We start from the raw sequence: 18,139 nt of genomic DNA on the forward strand, positions 1-18,139 counted from the left end.
TAAATTAAATCTTACATGTAGGAAATGATTAGATGGATAGATATCATTTAATATTTTAAATGTCACCTCTCTAGCTTTGTGAGGGATTGGATAAGGTAAATATCTCTTCCTTATGTCTTGCCTCATCATTGTAATCACGCAGAACATATTTTCTTTTTAGCTGGTAAGGATAGTACTGTGTGTTTAAAACATTTCTAATGAATATATTAGAGAATTGTGTACTACCTAAATTGACTCCTTCTACACAGTGATCTCATTTCCGAAACAGTTGAATGCACCACCATTTGTTGCGTTATTGCTTTAAAGGGAATTGGAATGGCTTTAATTACTTTATTGTACTCTTTTAGTGAGCATTGAAGATTATATTTAATGGAAAAGTTCTCATGATTTAAAAAATTACCATTGTCATCTATTAGATGATACAGCCCAAATTCCATTATCCAACCACGTTCCCAAAAACAATGACTTTCGATTGGACACGACATATGTTATTCCACAAGGGTGAGGAGTAAAATTGTGTTTATATACCAGGTTTGTGTTCAAGTTAGTCCAAAACCCTCAACATCTTATAACACTAAAAGTCCTAAACCACTCTCTCTGAACCCTCATTTACTTTCTACCTTTGAAAGAAATCAGCTCTACACTCTAGATATCTATATTTTAGACAGTACTCCCCTGCATCTGTAAATATGTCCTGCATGCAAATTCCTATGCACAACTTTTAACTAGGTGTGGATATTGAGGTTTCTTATTTATACTCAAGGTAAGGCAAGTGAGGCAGCAGTCTAATAGGATATTTGCATGAAGCGTGACTAATATGTAGCGCAGGAAACATGCCACAAGTGTATAACTACATAGCTAGGTTTCAGGCATCTGAATTAAAAGAAAGCATAAATGCAAGTTATATTTTTGCAGAATAGCATACACAACATCTATCTCAAACACAATGTTGTTTCCTGGTCAGTGAATGAGAACATTACTTTCAGACTTGAAAAAATGGTGAAAATGTCCTTTAAAACTCTTTTCTTGGCAGAACTCAAAGCAATCAGTTACCTAATACTGCCAAAATAAACCAAAAACCCATTTTTCACTCTTTTATTGAATAACACTGAAAAATGTATTAACACATTTTTGCACTAAACATGTGCAAGCAATTCTAAAACTACGTATCAAAACTAAAACGGACTAAAATTATACAATTTCAGAAAATATACATTTCCCAGTCTATGCAAATCTTTGTCTCTTGATCAAACTCAAAGTGCTGTCATGTGGAAGACATCATCACACACTGCTGTTGAAATTTAACAGAAAATTTCATAAAATGAAATTAAAAGCTAAATCAAAATGAACTAATTCTGATAATTTAGTTGATTCAATATCCAATTCCAAGAGCAGTGTGATAAAATTCCTAAACATTTCAACACTTCATTAATGCAATCATTAGCTGGTTTTAAAATGAAGGTCGGGTATTACAAGTGACCACAGGAGACAAATCTGACTGGACAACCCCCCAGATGGCCGTAATAGATTAACAAAAAAAAAAAAGAAAGAAAAAAAAAGATGGAAGTACATTTTATTTTTAGCGAAAAATACAAATAAGTTTCTAGACTCCTATAGGTTTGCGTGTCAGGGACGTCTTCTAAAGAGCTAGATAGAGGGGAGTTCTACATTACACTCTTGGTTAAGCAATTTTCTCTCTTTGGACTATCAAAGTTAACTTTTTCAAAACGGGAAATCCAAATTTACGCCACAGAATAAAATGGTCTTAAAAATCTGGCATGTTTGGCTTTCAAGACTACAAAATTCATAGGAACTTTTAAACTTGAATGAAACTTCATACACAAATATAAGATTGCTATGTGAAAAAAAATCTTAACCAATACACGTTAGAAAATTCACCTCAAATTTGATGACACTGTTCTCAGACTAGACACTTCCTCGCAGACCGAAGTGGAGAAAAACAAAACTTTACGGAACTGGTTTGGTTGTGTTTGTATGTTTGGTCACATTTACATTTTATAGAGCAGCTTTAGATTCAAAAGGCCTCATTTCTTAAAAAATAAAATAAAAAGCTTTGTTTGCTTTTCATGTTGGTGCAGTTTCAATCATCTGATCATGCCTGGACAAACTCACATTAGTCCATCAGAACCACATTTTCTTGATAGTTTGTCAATTGATTTCTGAGCAGCAAATCAAGTTGTATTAACACAGACAAATCAAGAGGGACATTTAAGTAAACAAAAAAAACAAAAAAAAAGGGAGTACAGACTGGTAACAGCTAGAGGAGATGCGTAACGGAGAATCCAGTTCAGCTGTGAATGCTGACTATTGAAAATCCTGACTTCACCATTAGATTTCTTCTTTTTTTGTTTTTAAACTGCACCAAAATGATGATCAACCACATCCAAGCTAACAGTAGATCATATAAGACCCATGTGCTAATTATAGCTTTGTACAAAATGATCACCTCCTCAACAAACTGAACTGTGAAGGAGTGCTAGCCTTTAACTGGAGGGATTTTAGTTAGGTAACAAATTTTATGTCATGGATAATATTAGCATTAGTTAATGGAACAAAACGATGGGAGTAAAATCACGGTTGAAGGTATTAAACGGAGTAATGGTACAGGCAGTTATGAAGGAATTTTCAATTTATCATTAACTACACATCATGGCAGATCCAAAGTGAAAAATGGTAGCACTGAAGTTCACAAAAATTGTAGTTTTATAATCATAAAAAATATATTAAGAGAAACTGATTCTTTATTGCCTCTATTGAAAATTCCCCCTTACAGTTTACATCGCGTTTCCTCCAGAGTAGGCAGAACCAATGATCATCGCCCATTGCTGTACCCTGGGAAAAACTGATTTAGAATGTCCTGCAGGGATTTGTTGATGGTCATCGAGTAGTTTTTGCCCAGGTCATATCTGCAGGCCGGGCAGGAGTAGACTTCTGCTTTGAAGGACCGCTGAAGGCATTCCTGGAGCAAAAAAAGAACAACATCTTTGAGTTCACTACATTTTCAAGATATACATTTATTAACAGACTGAGATTGCATCAATTTAAGTGCAGTGTATTACAGCAGTAGTGTATACATTGAATTTATCATTAGTCAACTTTCCATAATGTCCTAAATTGGGAGTAATTGTTTCTTACCCTGCAGACATTGTGTTGGCACTCTGTGGTGATGGGCTGATAGACCACTTCTTGGCAGCAAATGCAGAGAAAAACTTCTTCAACTTTGTTCAAGAATTTCTACAGCGACAAAAAACAAAACATTAAAAAGGAAAGCACAATGTTATATCACTTGATTGTCAAGAGGTTTGAAGCAGTTCTCCATGATGGTTTTGTTTTGGTACTGACAGACACTTGTGGGCGGCTGTGGCTCAGGAGGTAGAGCGGTCGTCCACCAATTGGAAGATTGGCGGTTCGATTCCCGGCTCCTCCAGTCCACATGTCGATGTGTCCACACAAGACACTTAACCCCAAATTGCTCCCGTTGCTGTGCCAACGGTGTATGAATGTGTATGAATGATTAGCTTCCCCTGATGTGCAGGTTGGTACCCTGCCTGGTAGCTCCTGCCATCAGTGTATGAATGTGTGTGAATGGGGTGAATGAGTTGTAGTGTAAAGCGCTTTGAGTGGTCGAAAAGACTAGAAAGGCGCTATATAAGTACAGTCCATTTACCATTTACTTACATAAGCCCTTTGTTATTCATGAAGTGTATGATTTATGATGTCTTGGCAAACAACAAAAAGTACACATGGAGACAACCAGTTAAGACTGTGGCTTCAAATAGCAGCTCAACCAGCAACTACAAAGCTCAATTCAGTAGTTTTTGTTTCAAACCAAACAGCCTGTCATTAATATTTATTACCTTAGTAGTAAACTCATACGTCCACTAACCACAGACTTGTCAGTAGATCCTTGTTCTCAGACAATACATGAAATTTCTTCATTTCTATGGTATGGTGGACTTGACATATGTCTTTTTCACTTGAAATCACACCAATATGATTTATATTGTCTTTTAATCATTCCCAAATAAAAGCCCCAGCATATAAATCTATTTATAATTTAGTCGGTTTACAAATCATTGCCTCGCCTCAAGCATCATATTTTTATGTTGTTGAACAGGTTTAGAAATGTCGAGCTTCATTGCTTCCACCCATATACACAAACAAAAACATGTCCACACTTTCCTCAAACATGAGCCAAAGCTTATTGGAACTCTTCTAATAACTTTCCAAACAATCATTCTCACCGGTCCAAGAGACAGTGACTCCATGGCTTCGTCCCACAGCTTCTTGTTTGGCTTATCACCCCTGATGAGTCCTTTCTGCTCCTGGGTGAGCTTGTACACCTCGACTTTGACTTTCTTGGGAGTCTTGGCTGGTGGGGTCTTGGTGGATTCTGACAGAAAATAAACAAGTTTTAAAATGTGCTAATAATGTCATACAAGGCTGACAGATGATGTTTGGATGTCTACACACACACACACACGCACAAAAAAGCATATGATACATTAACATGAGTTGAGACTTTATTTTACATTATAAACTGGATCTGAAATTCTTAGCTGAGTATCTTTAGGGGTCTCAGTGTTTGTCAGAAAAAAAACAGCTATCTGACAACAAACTTTGGGCTTGTGAATACACTTAAGATGGGTATTTTTCACAATTTTCTGACATTTTATAGTGCAAGCGAGAAATCAAGAAAATCCAATTTAAAAAAGGCTTAATTAGGGCCCGAGCGGCGACTGCAAGTCGCCTGGCGAAAGCCCTATTGAAATTCGTTCATGCCCCAACGTGCAAGTGACCCCAAAGTAATCAAGTAATCATGTGGTATGGAAGACCCCCGGGGAAAAATGCTATATTGAAATTGTAATGTTTATTAGGGCCCGAGCGGCGACTGCAAGTCGCCTGGCGAAAGCCCTATTGAAATTGTAATGTTTATTATTAGGGCCCGAGCGGCGACTGCAAGTCGCCTGGCGAAAGCCCTATTGAAATTGTAATGTTTATTATTATTATTATTATTATTATTATTCTTCCGACATTTCGTGCCACAATTTCGCCCCTTTCCCAAATGCGAAAATTCTTATACTTTTGCTCGGACGTCCGGCCTCATCTGAAATTCGATATTTTCGGGTGGTCGCACATGGTCGACGCAGAATGGCGGAATAGCGCCCCCTACAAAGTCCAAAAATGCCCATAGGGAATTTTGCTAACTTTGTCCTATGCTCACAAAATTCTGTACACATATGTATTATACCCACATATGCAAAAAAGCCTCTTGACCTCAACCCAACAGAAAGTCGGCCATTTTGGTTTTGATTTTTCCCGCCTAAAATTAACTCCTCCCACAGCGTTCGCCTGATCAAGTTCAAATTAGGTACGCAACATCTCCAGACCTAGCTGAGCTTAAGTTGTGCTCTGCGCATCCGTAGGTCAAAGGGCGTGTCTGCCAGGGCTCAACTAACTTTGGCGTGCTCGCCAAGTACATACGAGTGGCTCTCACGCCCACATACTTCATCCAATCAGCTTCAAACTTGCTGGACATGATGATGGCTCCGCTCTGAACATCCCGATATATTAACTTCCCACGTAACTCATAGCGCCCCCCGTTGGTAACAGGAAGTGAACTTAAATTCATGAAAAATACATAGTTGACCCCATCAACTTCATTCCACTTCTAAAACATGCAGAACCAGTTGGTGAAGCTACATTATGAACACTGTGAAGCTACGAGTAATGGCGTCCCTGTGGGGGCGTGGCTACCATCAATTCCTCGCCATGAAAATACGTTTGGCTTTTTGATGGCTTTATTGAACACGTATCATCATGAAAATTGATACACAGGTCCAGAGTGGAGACCTCTTCCATCTGATAGGGGTGTCGCTCATGTCGCCCCCTAGTGGAAACAGGAAGTGCCATTTTTTGCATCAACATTGTCCGATTTCCACGAAACTTCACATGTGTGATGAGGGACTGACCCTGAACACACCTGCACGCATCATTACTGCCCCCTGGTGGATGAACCATCAACTGCTCATAACTCCCTCATGCTTTGTCCCATTTCCAAGAAACTTCACATGTGTGATGAGGGACTGACCCTGAACACACCTGCATGCATCCCATTACTGCCCCCTGGTGGATGAACCATCAAATGCTCATAACTCCCTCTTGCTTTGTCCGATTCACTCCAAACTTCACATGAGTGATGGGGGGCCGCCCCTGAACGCACCACACCACATGTGCTGACTGCCCCCTGATGGATGAACCATTAACTGCTCATAACTCCCTCATGCTTTGTCCAATTCACTCCAAACTTCACATGAGTGATGAGGGGCCACCCCTGAATGCACCACACCACATTTGGTGACTGCCCCCTGGTGGATGAACCATTAACTGCTCATAACTCCTTCATGCTTTGTCCAATTCACTCCAAACTTCACATGACTGATGAGTGGCCGCCCTGAACACACCAGACCATATGTGTAACTACCTGTGACTGCCCCCTACTGGATGAACGAAACATTGCATTTTTGGCCTCCTTCCAGGTTTTTCTCACTTTCTGCTTCACGCCACAGCCCCGCCATCGCCGCTTGCGGCTTTAATTTTAAATTAAATTAAAATTAAAGCTGCAAGCAGCGATGAACAGGCCCTCGCTCCCCCGCCCCAAAACAGCAAAATTAGCTGCGCATGCATGTCGGTGCATGCCGCAGTCGCAGGGCAGACACAGTTTGTTAAAGTACGAGGCATGGAAATGGGGAGAAACAGGACTGGGTGATATAGATGAAAAATGCATCACAATAAAATGTATAATAATTTCAGTCAATATTGATTATTGATGCACTCATTTTCTCACAGTTTCTGTTGTTGCATCACCTGTTGATGGTCAACAGAAGACCACACCTGTTAAATGATTGTTTGTATGAACGTCACTCGTATCACACTCCATTATCAATTAATATGATGAGGAGGGAGCACAATGGAGGTTTGTCCATGCAACTGAACTTTGCATGTAGTTATACACTTTCATGGCGGTTTGACATTAATGCATTTAAGTGAAACTATCGAACAATTTTCTTATTACTATCAGTGAAGTATCTTTAGTCGGTATAAACTGTTATCATTTTAATGCCCAGGTCTAATTCTGATGATTATGTCTTCTTTTTCTTTTTTTCATGTCAACATCATGAAGTTTATGATAGGTTTGGGTAGAATCAAAGTATTGTGATTTTTTCAATACAGACAAAATACAGTCAACACTATTAAACTCATTGAGACGGTGTATTGAGGTGATGTATTTTGGTGCACAGCAGGCACCACCAGAGGTCAGTCTCCACTGGTGGACCAGGCAGCTGAGCTGAAAAAGACGCGGTTATGAATGGTTTTGAATCATGAAAATATTGCCACTTATAACTTTATCTTGTCTTCTTCCAACTACAAAAACAGTTTATTAGCCACACAAGTTTATTCAACTGCCAGTCTGTCACTACGATCAACACACATCTCCATTCAGGCCACTGATGTGTCGTATACACAACAGCAACAAATATCAGGTCCTCCAGCAAGAATCTATGGAAGAAGGGCCCTTATCTCCCATTTATTCATTATAATTAATGTACTTAACTATACAGAAACTTATGCTGCTACTTCCTACGTATAAAAAAGTAGACTCAAAAAATCTTAAATTTTAACTTACTGCCTATCCATTCTATGTTTTATTTTTATATTATTATTAGTACATTTCTTATCTGTTGTGCACTTCAATGTTAACGCTTGAGTTTTAGGAAACATATGTCGTATCTGTTGTGCTTGTGCACTTTATCTGTTCCACCGTGGGATAGTGAGAAACGTCTTCTCGATTCCTTTGTATGCCTTAACATGTGAAGAAAATTGACAAAGCTGACTTTGACTAATGTGAGCCATGAGTATTCAAACCCAGCAAGACTTTCTGAAATCACTCTTGTCTGTGACCCTTTTTTTTAAAATCTCAATCAATACCCATAATCCCTTCAATTAGAAAGCTGACACATTTTTGGTGAATCCTAAGCACACATTTGTATTCTGTTTTTCATGAATTCTGTTTTCAAGGCAAGTTATCACAGGTGCATGAAGACAGTTTGAGGTCTGGCTTGCTCACACTACTCGAAATATAACTTTCAGTTAGCCAAGCTACACCTGCTTACAAATGCGAGAGGTGCACTTCCTGTATTGGGCAGCTGAAAGCAGCTAATGATGTTGAAATAATCAGTTCAGCACATCAGCCTCTATGTTAAGTGTTTTCCCTGATATACATTTAAAAAAAAATCTGAAACTATGTTAGATCAGTTCACCATATAGACGTTTCCAACTAGCTGTTTTTAAACACATAATGCGTCAGAGGCTTGACACCCACTGCTGCAGATTTGCCTGCAACCGGCCCCCTGAAATGATCATCACTATCACTGTTCATATACTTTTCGTTATGGAAGCAGTGATACCGTCCCCACAACAAGCCTAATGCATGCATCTGCAGCAGTCTTTCAACACATGCAAAATACGAGGAAAATGTTCAAAAGCAAACACCCACATACACAAAGCGAACTTACCGCTGCCCTGAGATTTTCTCTTCCTCTTTGCTTTGTTGGGTGTCGCTGCCTCCTCCACTTCATTTTTGTTCTCTTTCTCTTTCTGATATCCCGCAGGATACTAAAAACAAGATTGAGTCCATTTTAAAAAAGTTGTGTAATTTTGACAAAAGCATGCTGATAACATATTAGACTGTCAATCCCACCAATTTAGTTGTCTTTGTTTGCTTATTTCGTGTTATTTATCATTTATTTAGGTATTTTAATTCTTCAGTATAATGCAGCATAGTTTTTGGTTCATTTACAGTCTTTAAATTTTACAACAAAATCTAAAAAACTATGAAACAGTCAATGCAAATTTGATTGTTCTTGCACATTTCATGGCTACGGCATAAACGGGAAGTTCCATGCTCAATGTATTTTTTGTCAGAATGAAAACCGTGTTCATAAAAAGTTTCGAAAATCTGAAAGTGTGATGTGCGTCAGAGGAAAGCAAAACTTGAATAAAAGTGAAAACTCCCGCACACTGTCTGACTCACTAAATAAAGCAGCAGTAGGAGTGACAGCGTGCAGGAGTTCTCATTTTTAGTCAAGATTACATCAAAAGTGTTTTGAGTGTTAAACTGTGAACCCTGTACTGTGAAAATCAAATAGTGAGTGGATCATATCATAACAACCCTACAGACCAATTTGCTGAGCGGTTTAGTAAACAAAAAAATAAGACAAATCCTTTTGGTATAATGTGCTTTTTTGTCGTCTGATTGGTCATCCCTACCTGCATAACGAGGCCAAGCTTCTTGATGCGCTCCTTGCCATCTCTAGTCCATGGTGCCGGCTCATCGTCATCACGCTTCAGCAGATACCGCCAAACCAAGAAGCCAGATTTACCTTTGGCTGGCCAGTACTTCACCACCTGGAAGCCAGTCAAGAACACATTAAGTAAGCTTACAAACATTATGTATGTTTGCTCTGGTCTGAATAAGTTTGAGTTTATAAATTTGTTTTCCCTCTTTGTTTGGTTTCATTTTATACAGAAATAAAACTCAAGAAAACCAGAATGCATCACTAAAAGCCACATGAGACTCACTCCTCTAATTGGTCAAATGTGTCCAGGCAGCAGTGAAAACGTAAACAGTGGAAGAAGGTCCAATTTATCAAAATTTCAGAAATACAACATCCTTTGTAGCACTTGTCCAGGTCGGAACTCAAACTTGCAGAATGAATCAGATCATAAATCAGCTGCTCCAGAATTAATCTGTTACCAGACTGAGACCACTACACCTGAAAGGATCACTGTTCAGTTGTTTTGGTCTGCATCAAAGTACAACTGCTGTATTCAGATCTACCCAATCAAATCATACCAAGGAGGAAAATAAACCAGAGTCTGGATTCAACCGCACTAAACAACACATGGTTTAAAAAAATGCCCTAAAATTATGCTCGAAGTTACAAGATTATTAAAACATCTTATACAAACTAGAGCTAGTTGTTGGCTGCAAATCAGAATTGATTAACCTCACCAGAGCTATATAGTCTATCAATTACATTAGTATTCATACCACATGTTTAAATGGTTCAATAGTTTTCATGATTACTTTTACATTTATCAGCCAGTTTGACACTTCCTCAAAACACACAGAAGCCTGCCAAATGTCCCTCTTACCTTATATATCCCATCATATCTGTTTCCTTCTTCAGGGCAGTATTTACTGTGCTTGCGACCTTTACAGTTGCGTACAACCCTAACTGGTTTGCCTTCCTTCCAGTTTTTGGACTCTGCTCCATTTTTGTCATTGACAGGGACATTGCAGTTGAGAGCCAGCGCCCTGTTGGGAACCAGAGCAAACAAAGATATGCAAAATAAATTAAACAAACTACTAGAGATCACATTTACTGACAGCAGTTATATTAGGTTTAATCCTTGAGTGTCATACCGGTTCATGTGGGTCAGTGTCTGGTCACAGGATTGTTCAGCAGTCCTCTTATTTCCAGACAGGTCTCGCCCTCCAGAGCCGGTATAAGTAAACTCATTTCCATCATCCTACAACGGAAAATACATCAACATGCATACAGTATCACATTAAAACTAAAAAGGTTTGGTTACACAAACAGAAACAATTGGGTTTCAAACCAAAACATGACCTTTTGACAAATGTGACACCTACATTCAGACATACCTACTTAAAAAAATATGTTTACATTGTTTCTGGTAAGATTCCCCTGAAAATAGGCATCAAGTAGTGACTTTAACCCCGTTAAAAGTTATCGCCAACTTTTAAATTACTACTTTGTATTTATTAAGAAAGAAAAAGAAAAGAAAAAAAGCATACCACATCATCCTCATAGCCTCCTGCCAAGACCAGAGAGAAGGCACCATCATTGCTCCTGCCATGAATCCCAGCTACATGTGGCCTGTGTACACCAGACTCACTGACCTAAAAACAGCACACAAAAACAAAGAATTTAAATTTTCTGGCAAAACACTGGAGAAAATAAAACCCACAGAACAACTTTGAGATTTTATTAAATTCAGCAAAGTCATACTTCTCTGAAATCTATAAAAGCAATCTTTTCAAAGTCAGTGTTTTACAGTTTGCCACAGTCAGTGATTTAATGAATTCTAAAATCAAGAATCCACCAAGATCCAAGTGAACACTACAATAGAAAACACAAAAACTTTGGATAATTAAACCAATCTTGCTGACGTAATATTTGCAAAATTCTGCATTTAAAAAAAAAAAAAAAAAAAAAAAAAAAACAAGAGTCACACGCACTGACCTGTACTCTGAACTTCCACATGGAGCCAACAGGGATGCCAGGTATTGGGCCATAGTGGTTGGACGGGACGATGGTGCACTGCTTGGTTCGACCAACACAGGCCATTCCCTGGAAAGAGGAGCCATAAATTGTTAATATCTAGTCATCTACAGAAGAAATGAGAATGTAAAACTTTAGTCCTCAGATCACAGATGTAGTAACCAGTGCAAATGTGAAAATCTCCAAGTACAATTACCTTGCACAAAATCTCAATTGGTGATTTCAACAATGACAATGATATTAAACCAAAAATATACTTAGTGTTTTCATTATTCTTTAAAATTGTGATATGATATTGGTTAGTATCTTATTTGTTATTTGTTTTTTTTTTGGTATTTGAAATGCACAAAATACTTTTGCACACCTGTATGAGATCCCTGTCTAGCAGCACTGTCAGCACTCACCTTGCCCCAGTCCCTCTGGCTGGACGAGCTGGCAGAAGCCATCTTGGCTTTCTTCTTGCTCTCTTTCAGCTTCTCTCCAGCCAGCACAACCTCACTGGCATCATTACGGCAACCTGGGCAATACCTGCAGCAGCAAGACATGCAGAGTGAAGGTCAAGGATCTTTTAAATATGTGACTCAATGTCACAAAAAGGTTAAATCTGGGTGGCTATGTGTTTATTTCTCAAACAAAAACAGTAACGTTCATAATTCAGTAACTTCATATTCAAAAAAAATCTCAGGACACGCAAACATGTTAAATGACTTGATTCTGCATCAGATTTTACTGACCAGTCCTCATCCTCAGGGATGGAGGTGAGTGGGGGGTTCAGGCAGTATGTATGGTAGGCCATGTCACATTCGTCGCACAGCAGCTGTTTATCAGGATCCTGCTTGATGCCGCAGATGTTGCAGTTACACCAGCGACAGTTTTTATTGGGATTGTCCTTGCAGTGCTTGCACTCAGGTCCATTTGATCCTGGAAAATACAGATACTTCATTACATACTGTTAAACATTGTATTTCATTATACAGCGTTTTTCAGCTGGGTGGAGCACGCTTCAGATTTACTAATTAAGATAAAGCATAGAAATCAACAAGATTCAGAATCAAAATACATGCAATGCAAACAGTTGTATAATTGTTCACCATTTGGTGTGAAACTCTTGACAAAAACTTGAAACTTTCATACATTTTTTTAATAAACCGTACTTTTAAGTGGACTCTCAGTTCCAGCTGGTGTGTCACTTAGAGAACCGGGCTCCTCAATTTTGTAGATTTCGGTCAGGAACATGATCCGGCAGTCATTAAGAGAGTCACCCGCATCTCTACAAACAAAAGAAATTGTTTAAGTGTCTTGCACAGTAGCAATGTAAGTGCACATTGTCTTATTCACAATATAGTTTTGAAAGTTGGCAGGAACAATAGAAAACTGCAGATGACAACGCAGAAATATATAAAAAGTAAGACTATATACATATATATATATATATATATGCTGTTTAATCCCATCATTAAAGAGACAGTTGTACCTTTTTCCTTTAGGCATGAATGAGATCCAAAGTCACATATAAAATGACAGTGGTTTATTTCCCAATGCCTTAAAATGTTACCAGTACAGAACATTTTCTTCCATCTGTTTGATTACCACAACAGGAAGTTAACTTCTCTCACCTGCCACTGTGATATCCAAAAACCCAACAAACTGTCTTGAGATCCCATTTTATCTATTTCTCAGACATTTTCCCAGATATTTGTCTTCGGTAAATTTTATAATCAACTTTATATGCAACAATCGTCTTACCCGAGGATAATCTTCGCGTGAATCTCACGCTGGGTGCGACTCTCTCTTTTCCTCTGGATCTCAGCATCATACCAATAGCCACGCTCCTTGGGGTCATCTGGGTTGTAGTTTACCATGACGACCATACCAGGCTCCAGCTGGTGCCACTGGTACACAGTACGGGCCCTCGGACGTACATCCTTGACCAGCAGCTGAATCACTCCATTCTCTGGGTAACTGTTGCAGAAAATGTTACATCTCAGTATGCACTTGACGATTATAGATAGTGCAGGAGAGTGGAGCTAGGTTTATATAAGTATGTTTGAATGGTGAGGACCAACTGCAGCAGGTTTTACACCCTGATTAATGTTCCTCTAACAGACTTGCAAGCTCGCTAACACAAGAGTGCCGTCCAGCAAGGGTACTGCCAGAGATACCACAGAAATTCTTCAGGTGCTGCAGACCCACGCAAAGTTTAGTTGAATGTCAATTTTCACCACCCCATAGTAAAAATTTTACCAACAAGCCAATGCCTCGTTTCTCTTTCTAAAAGATATTTAAAGTCTCTTACATTTATAATTAGATATAAGATCCTTCCATCAGGGCTTTCATGTGATACTGCTGCAGGAAGTGACTGGTTTGTGTTAGTTGTAGATTAACAGCTTACTTCAAAACAGCTCCAATGCTGCAGAAAATGAAAGCACACATACATACGAGTTATGTTGGCTGACCTGTGATAGGCCTCCCACTAGTCTAGACTACAAGTTCCTAATAATCTGCTATGCTCTTCTCCAGAAATGTTTTGTGCGAGAGAAAACTGAATCATTGTACAGTTTTCTGACCTCTCATGGCAAGATTAATATCTTAAAGAACAATCTTTGGGCTTGACCCTTGCAGTTCAGTCATCAATGTAACTGAAATTACCTCTGCAGCACATTAGACAGGCCATTATATCCTCATGTTAAAAACACAAGTATACTTCCTGGAAAGAAATGAGAGGCTGGAGGCTCCAGCAGCTATGGGTGTGAAGATAACTGGAGGCTTTTTTCAGCTAACAATGTATGATATATATAATTTGTGGAAGTAATTGTATTGCTTCTTACTCTTCATATTTCACATGGTACAGTATCTCCTCCTCTGCTGGCTCTGCCTCAGCTGTCTCCTCTTTAGGAGTCTTTTCCGTCTTCGTAACGTTCACGATCTGGCCCTCAAACCACGCCCCCATGTTCAAGTCTCTTGCATCCACCAACTCATTGATCTTCATACACACAAGAGAAAATATTAGAAAGGTCTTCAGACATTAAAAAAAAAGTTCTTTCTTTTAGCCCAAACAAACAGGGTATGTGAGAAACCACAACTTTCCCAACATATATACAGCCCAAATTTCATAGATATTAATTGAATGTTCCAACATTTAAGTTGTGCTTGATGCAAAATTGGCTATATATATATATATATATATATATATATATACACATATATATATAAAATAAATCTTTGATTCCACAAACCCTCTACCGCAGCACTATACCTCATAAAGACAAACGAATCACAAATTCCCCTTGAAATCAGTAATCGAGCCTCAATTTTCTTATATATATATTTTCTTATTTATATAATTTTATAGAGTAATACAAATTCAGTGCTTTTTGCTTAACTGGATCAAACTTGGGTTGGTTCGGACATTTATATAAAAAAAATAAATTAAAAAAAACAAAAACAGAAAGCCTGTCAGGTTCTGGTTGGGCTACTTTCTCAGACTCAGGCCGTATACGTCTTTCTAAACATGACCAAAGTCGCACTTTAACTTGTATACAATATATCTGGGTGAGCATCACGCCTCAATGCCTATAATTGCCTTAAATAAAACATTTCCAAGGGAATAAGAAATGTTTTAGGGTGCTGACAGTAAATTGTGTCAGATCACTGAGGAACCTTGTAGAGTGTATGAGGAATGGTAAAGAAGGTGCTCTGGCTCCAGGTCATAAATCACAGCTGTCAACAGCCCATCCCTAACGGAAATGTTTGATATACTACTTCCCCACAACCTGTAACCACTAAATAAAATCATTAAATCCAAATTACCAGCTGTAAAACGTACCTTAAAAAATCCAAACCCCGGGTCAATGAGCTCTTGGGTGTTTATTTGGGCGGAGGTGCCAGCGGGCTGACCCTCGACCTCGCCATGAGTTGAGCTCTTGTCAGACTCGCTCTGGGTTGAGCCACAGCCAGAATCAGAGTCGGAGAGTTCAGCTTCTTTGTCCTTGCTTTTGGCAACATCATTAACGGGCAACTTCTGCCTGACAAGCAGCTGCACTATGTCGTTAAGACCCACATTATAGTCGAATATGGTGTGTCCGTCCTCCATCTGACAAATTTAAAACATGTATGACAAGGTTACAGAGAGGAAAAGCAGCATTGTCATATTTTGTCTGTTCAGTCATATAGAATCAAATTTAAATTCAGAATTCCTGTTCATTATACCCTTTTAATTTAATTCATGTTTTGTATCTAATGCATTTTATGATTTGTTTATGAATAAATCTTAGTACCAATCCTGAATGAGCTACAGCCATCACCCATATCCTTCCCATAGTGAAAATTTAATGTTACCTGAGACTTAATTTACCACCAAATAAAGACATCTAGTGACTATGTAGAGCGCAAAATACTTTTGCTCTAAAATGCAAAGTTTAAGGCTGAAAACTTCTCCAAGATTTCACCATGAACCGCTTGAAAGACATCTCTCAGGACAAAACAGTCACGCTGTCTCACCTGCTTGCCACGGTAAAACAGCCTCTGCCTCTCAGGCTCCACCTTGAAGAGCTCCATAATTTTGAGACGTAGCTCATCCACCTTGGTGAGTTTGGACAGGGAATCCACCCGGTGGGTTTCCTTCCCATCCATTGTGCGCACTTGAATCCACATTGCAGCTGCCCTGTGTCAACAGCCCAAACCACAATAATCATGTAAATGATTTACTGAATGAGTAATAAAAGGGAGACTAATCTTGTTTAATTGATTATTTGGCCATAAACATTTTCATTTTGTGACTACAAAACTACATATCAAAAAATTATGACTCAATACCTCAAAACCAAACGGTGATATACAGGTATACTGTGATTCAGCCTAGTTTACTAGAAAACTTATTAAAAATGTATTTTTAAAAAACTGATTGACAAGAACTTAGAAAGCTAAAATGTAAATCTGTTGTGTTTTCTATAACATGCAGTGACTATAGTCTAAAAATCATAATCAGATGCAAAACAGTTTTATTTACAGTATCAACAAGATGTGCCTGCTATTCATTTTTATCCATCTGCATCCACTGGGAAAATAACATTTGTGTCATAAATAAAATAAGTACAGTCCATCAGGCTTGGGAAACAACATGGCATATTTGGTGTTGCATAATAAGATTTATTTGTCAGTTTTCATCTTTCGATTTCAGCATTTTCGTGTAGATTCCTTCTTAACTTATTGTTCTGCAACAAAATATAACATTTGATTACTCTGGTAGTTGCAATTTTCCACAAAGATCCCACATTTGAACAGTCTGAATTGGTGCTTTTGAAGGAGGGACACGGTGAGAAAGGAAAAGTTCCTGCCAATTAAATCACAGTTGATTCATTTTCCCTCGATTAAAAGCAAAATTGCGTTATTAAAATAGACTGAATTGGAGGGGGGGGGTCTCAGCAGCATAAATATGCCTGTCACTCCTGGACAGTGTATTGTGGTGCTGTCACTTTTACAGAGGATCAGAAAGGGAGGGAACAAGCTGATTTAAATACAGTGCGGGAAACTGAGCTGCAGGCCACTCCCAGTTCTTTTAAAAGCAAGGCACATCCGGACGCGAGGGAGCGCTAGCAAACAATGTGCCATGGCTCTCTTGACAATAAAACACGCCGAAATACTACCTTATAAGCTATTTATAATTGATTATTTGACCACTAAAGCGCTCCATAGTCTCTAATAGACGGCGCTTTGTTCATATGCAGTAGAAAGCGGACACCTCCGAGGCTGCTTTGCTTTTACTTTTGCGCTCTCAGCTCAGGTCTTGCTCACTCCGCTGTATCGAAATACACCAAACCATTGAACGAAATATAACTAATAATATTATAAATGCACTACTTCCTTCCTTCAGAGATGCGTTATTTCATCGACTTCATTCATATTTTTTTCGAAATGTAGACAAAACCATCAGCTATTGCTCGCACATACGAAAAAAAATAAGGAAAACAAGCTTTCTGTTCATGTTAGCGTTATTTGTTTTTCCTTCGTGAGAAACGGTGAAGTGGCAGAGCTGGTTTTAAATTTGACCATGTGTTTGTGGAAAAATTGTGTTACGACACGACAGATAAACAACAGAAGACAACAGCTCGATGCATCAAGTCAAGTTCATCACCCACACACATTTCAACACTTTAACATCAAAATCATGTTACAACTCATTGTTACAGAGCCTCCACCTGGCAAAGGTTAGCAACCAGAAGTCAGTCCTAACAACAGCAGGAAAAACTGTCTGACATTTTTGACGAATCTCACATTTGGCTGGCTAGGTAACTCGGTGAAATGAGCCCCTCAGAAACGAGGTACGACTTTGTCAAGTTAGCTAACCCATAGTGAGCTAGCTTACTGGATATAAATATCAATGAGCGCAAGTTTAAAAGTTACAGGAACCTGAGGAAAAAAGTGCTTTACCTGTTTATTCGTCCGAGTGAAAACAAGAAATTGACGTTTAAAGAATAGCGCGCACGTTTTCCCCCCAATAACTTCTCCACAGGGCTTGCACGACCAACTCTGTGCCTTGTTGGATATTGATCAATGAGTTATTCTTCAAGACTTTGATATTCCGCTTGCTCTAAAAGTTCTGCGTCACTATTGGCTGCTTCCCTCTCAGCACTTAGAGCTCATTGGCTAGCGGAGCTGTCAATCTAGAATGGGACTGGAGCTTAGCTTCAGCGCGCGAAACGACATTCTCGTGGGTGCAGCTTGTTTCCGAGCAGTTGTCGCGAGAA

The 18,139-nt window shown here is 38.8% G+C and overlaps 1 protein-coding gene across 1 annotated transcript; it reads right to left on the bottom strand.

Annotated features, from left to right (window-relative positions):
• Positions 1–1,091: 1,091 nt before the first annotated feature.
• Positions 1,092–17,928, bottom strand: uhrf1 (ubiquitin-like with PHD and ring finger domains 1). The gene is made up of 17 exons (XM_062424068.1): positions 17,823–17,928; positions 15,894–16,056; positions 15,220–15,486; positions 14,222–14,376; positions 13,140–13,355; positions 12,548–12,663; positions 12,128–12,314; positions 11,798–11,921; positions 11,355–11,462; positions 10,907–11,011; positions 10,511–10,617; positions 10,240–10,402; positions 9,352–9,489; positions 8,598–8,697; positions 4,266–4,414; positions 3,157–3,255; positions 1,092–2,980 (listed from the first exon to the last, which is right to left on the bottom strand). Exons 2-17 carry the CDS (start codon positions 16,044–16,046, stop codon positions 2,834–2,836), a joined length of 2,334 nt encoding a protein of 777 aa, XP_062280052.1. The 5' UTR covers positions 16,047–16,056; positions 17,823–17,928; the 3' UTR covers positions 1,092–2,833.
• Positions 17,929–18,139: the final 211 nt, after the last annotated feature.

This window comes from Scomber scombrus, chromosome 8 (genome assembly GCF_963691925.1).
Source record: "Scomber scombrus chromosome 8, fScoSco1.1, whole genome shotgun sequence".
Taxonomy (NCBI): domain Eukaryota; kingdom Metazoa; phylum Chordata; class Actinopteri; order Scombriformes; family Scombridae; genus Scomber; species Scomber scombrus.

What these genes read in the sequence shown, in the direction of transcription:
- uhrf1 (XM_062424068.1), bottom strand. Translation starts at nt 16,046, where the DNA reads ATGTGGATTCAAGTGCGCACAATGGATGGGAAGGAAACCCACCGGGTG. An exon ending in AGCTTGGCCTCGTTATGCAG is followed by an intron (nt 8,698 to 9,351) that starts GTAGGGATGACC and finishes TCTTGTTTTTAG; the next exon opens with TATCCTGCGGGATATCAGAA. An exon ending in GCCAACACAATGTCTGCAGG is followed by an intron (nt 2,981 to 3,156) that starts GTAAGAAACAAT and finishes TTTTTGCTCCAG; the next exon opens with GAATGCCTTCAGCGGTCCTT.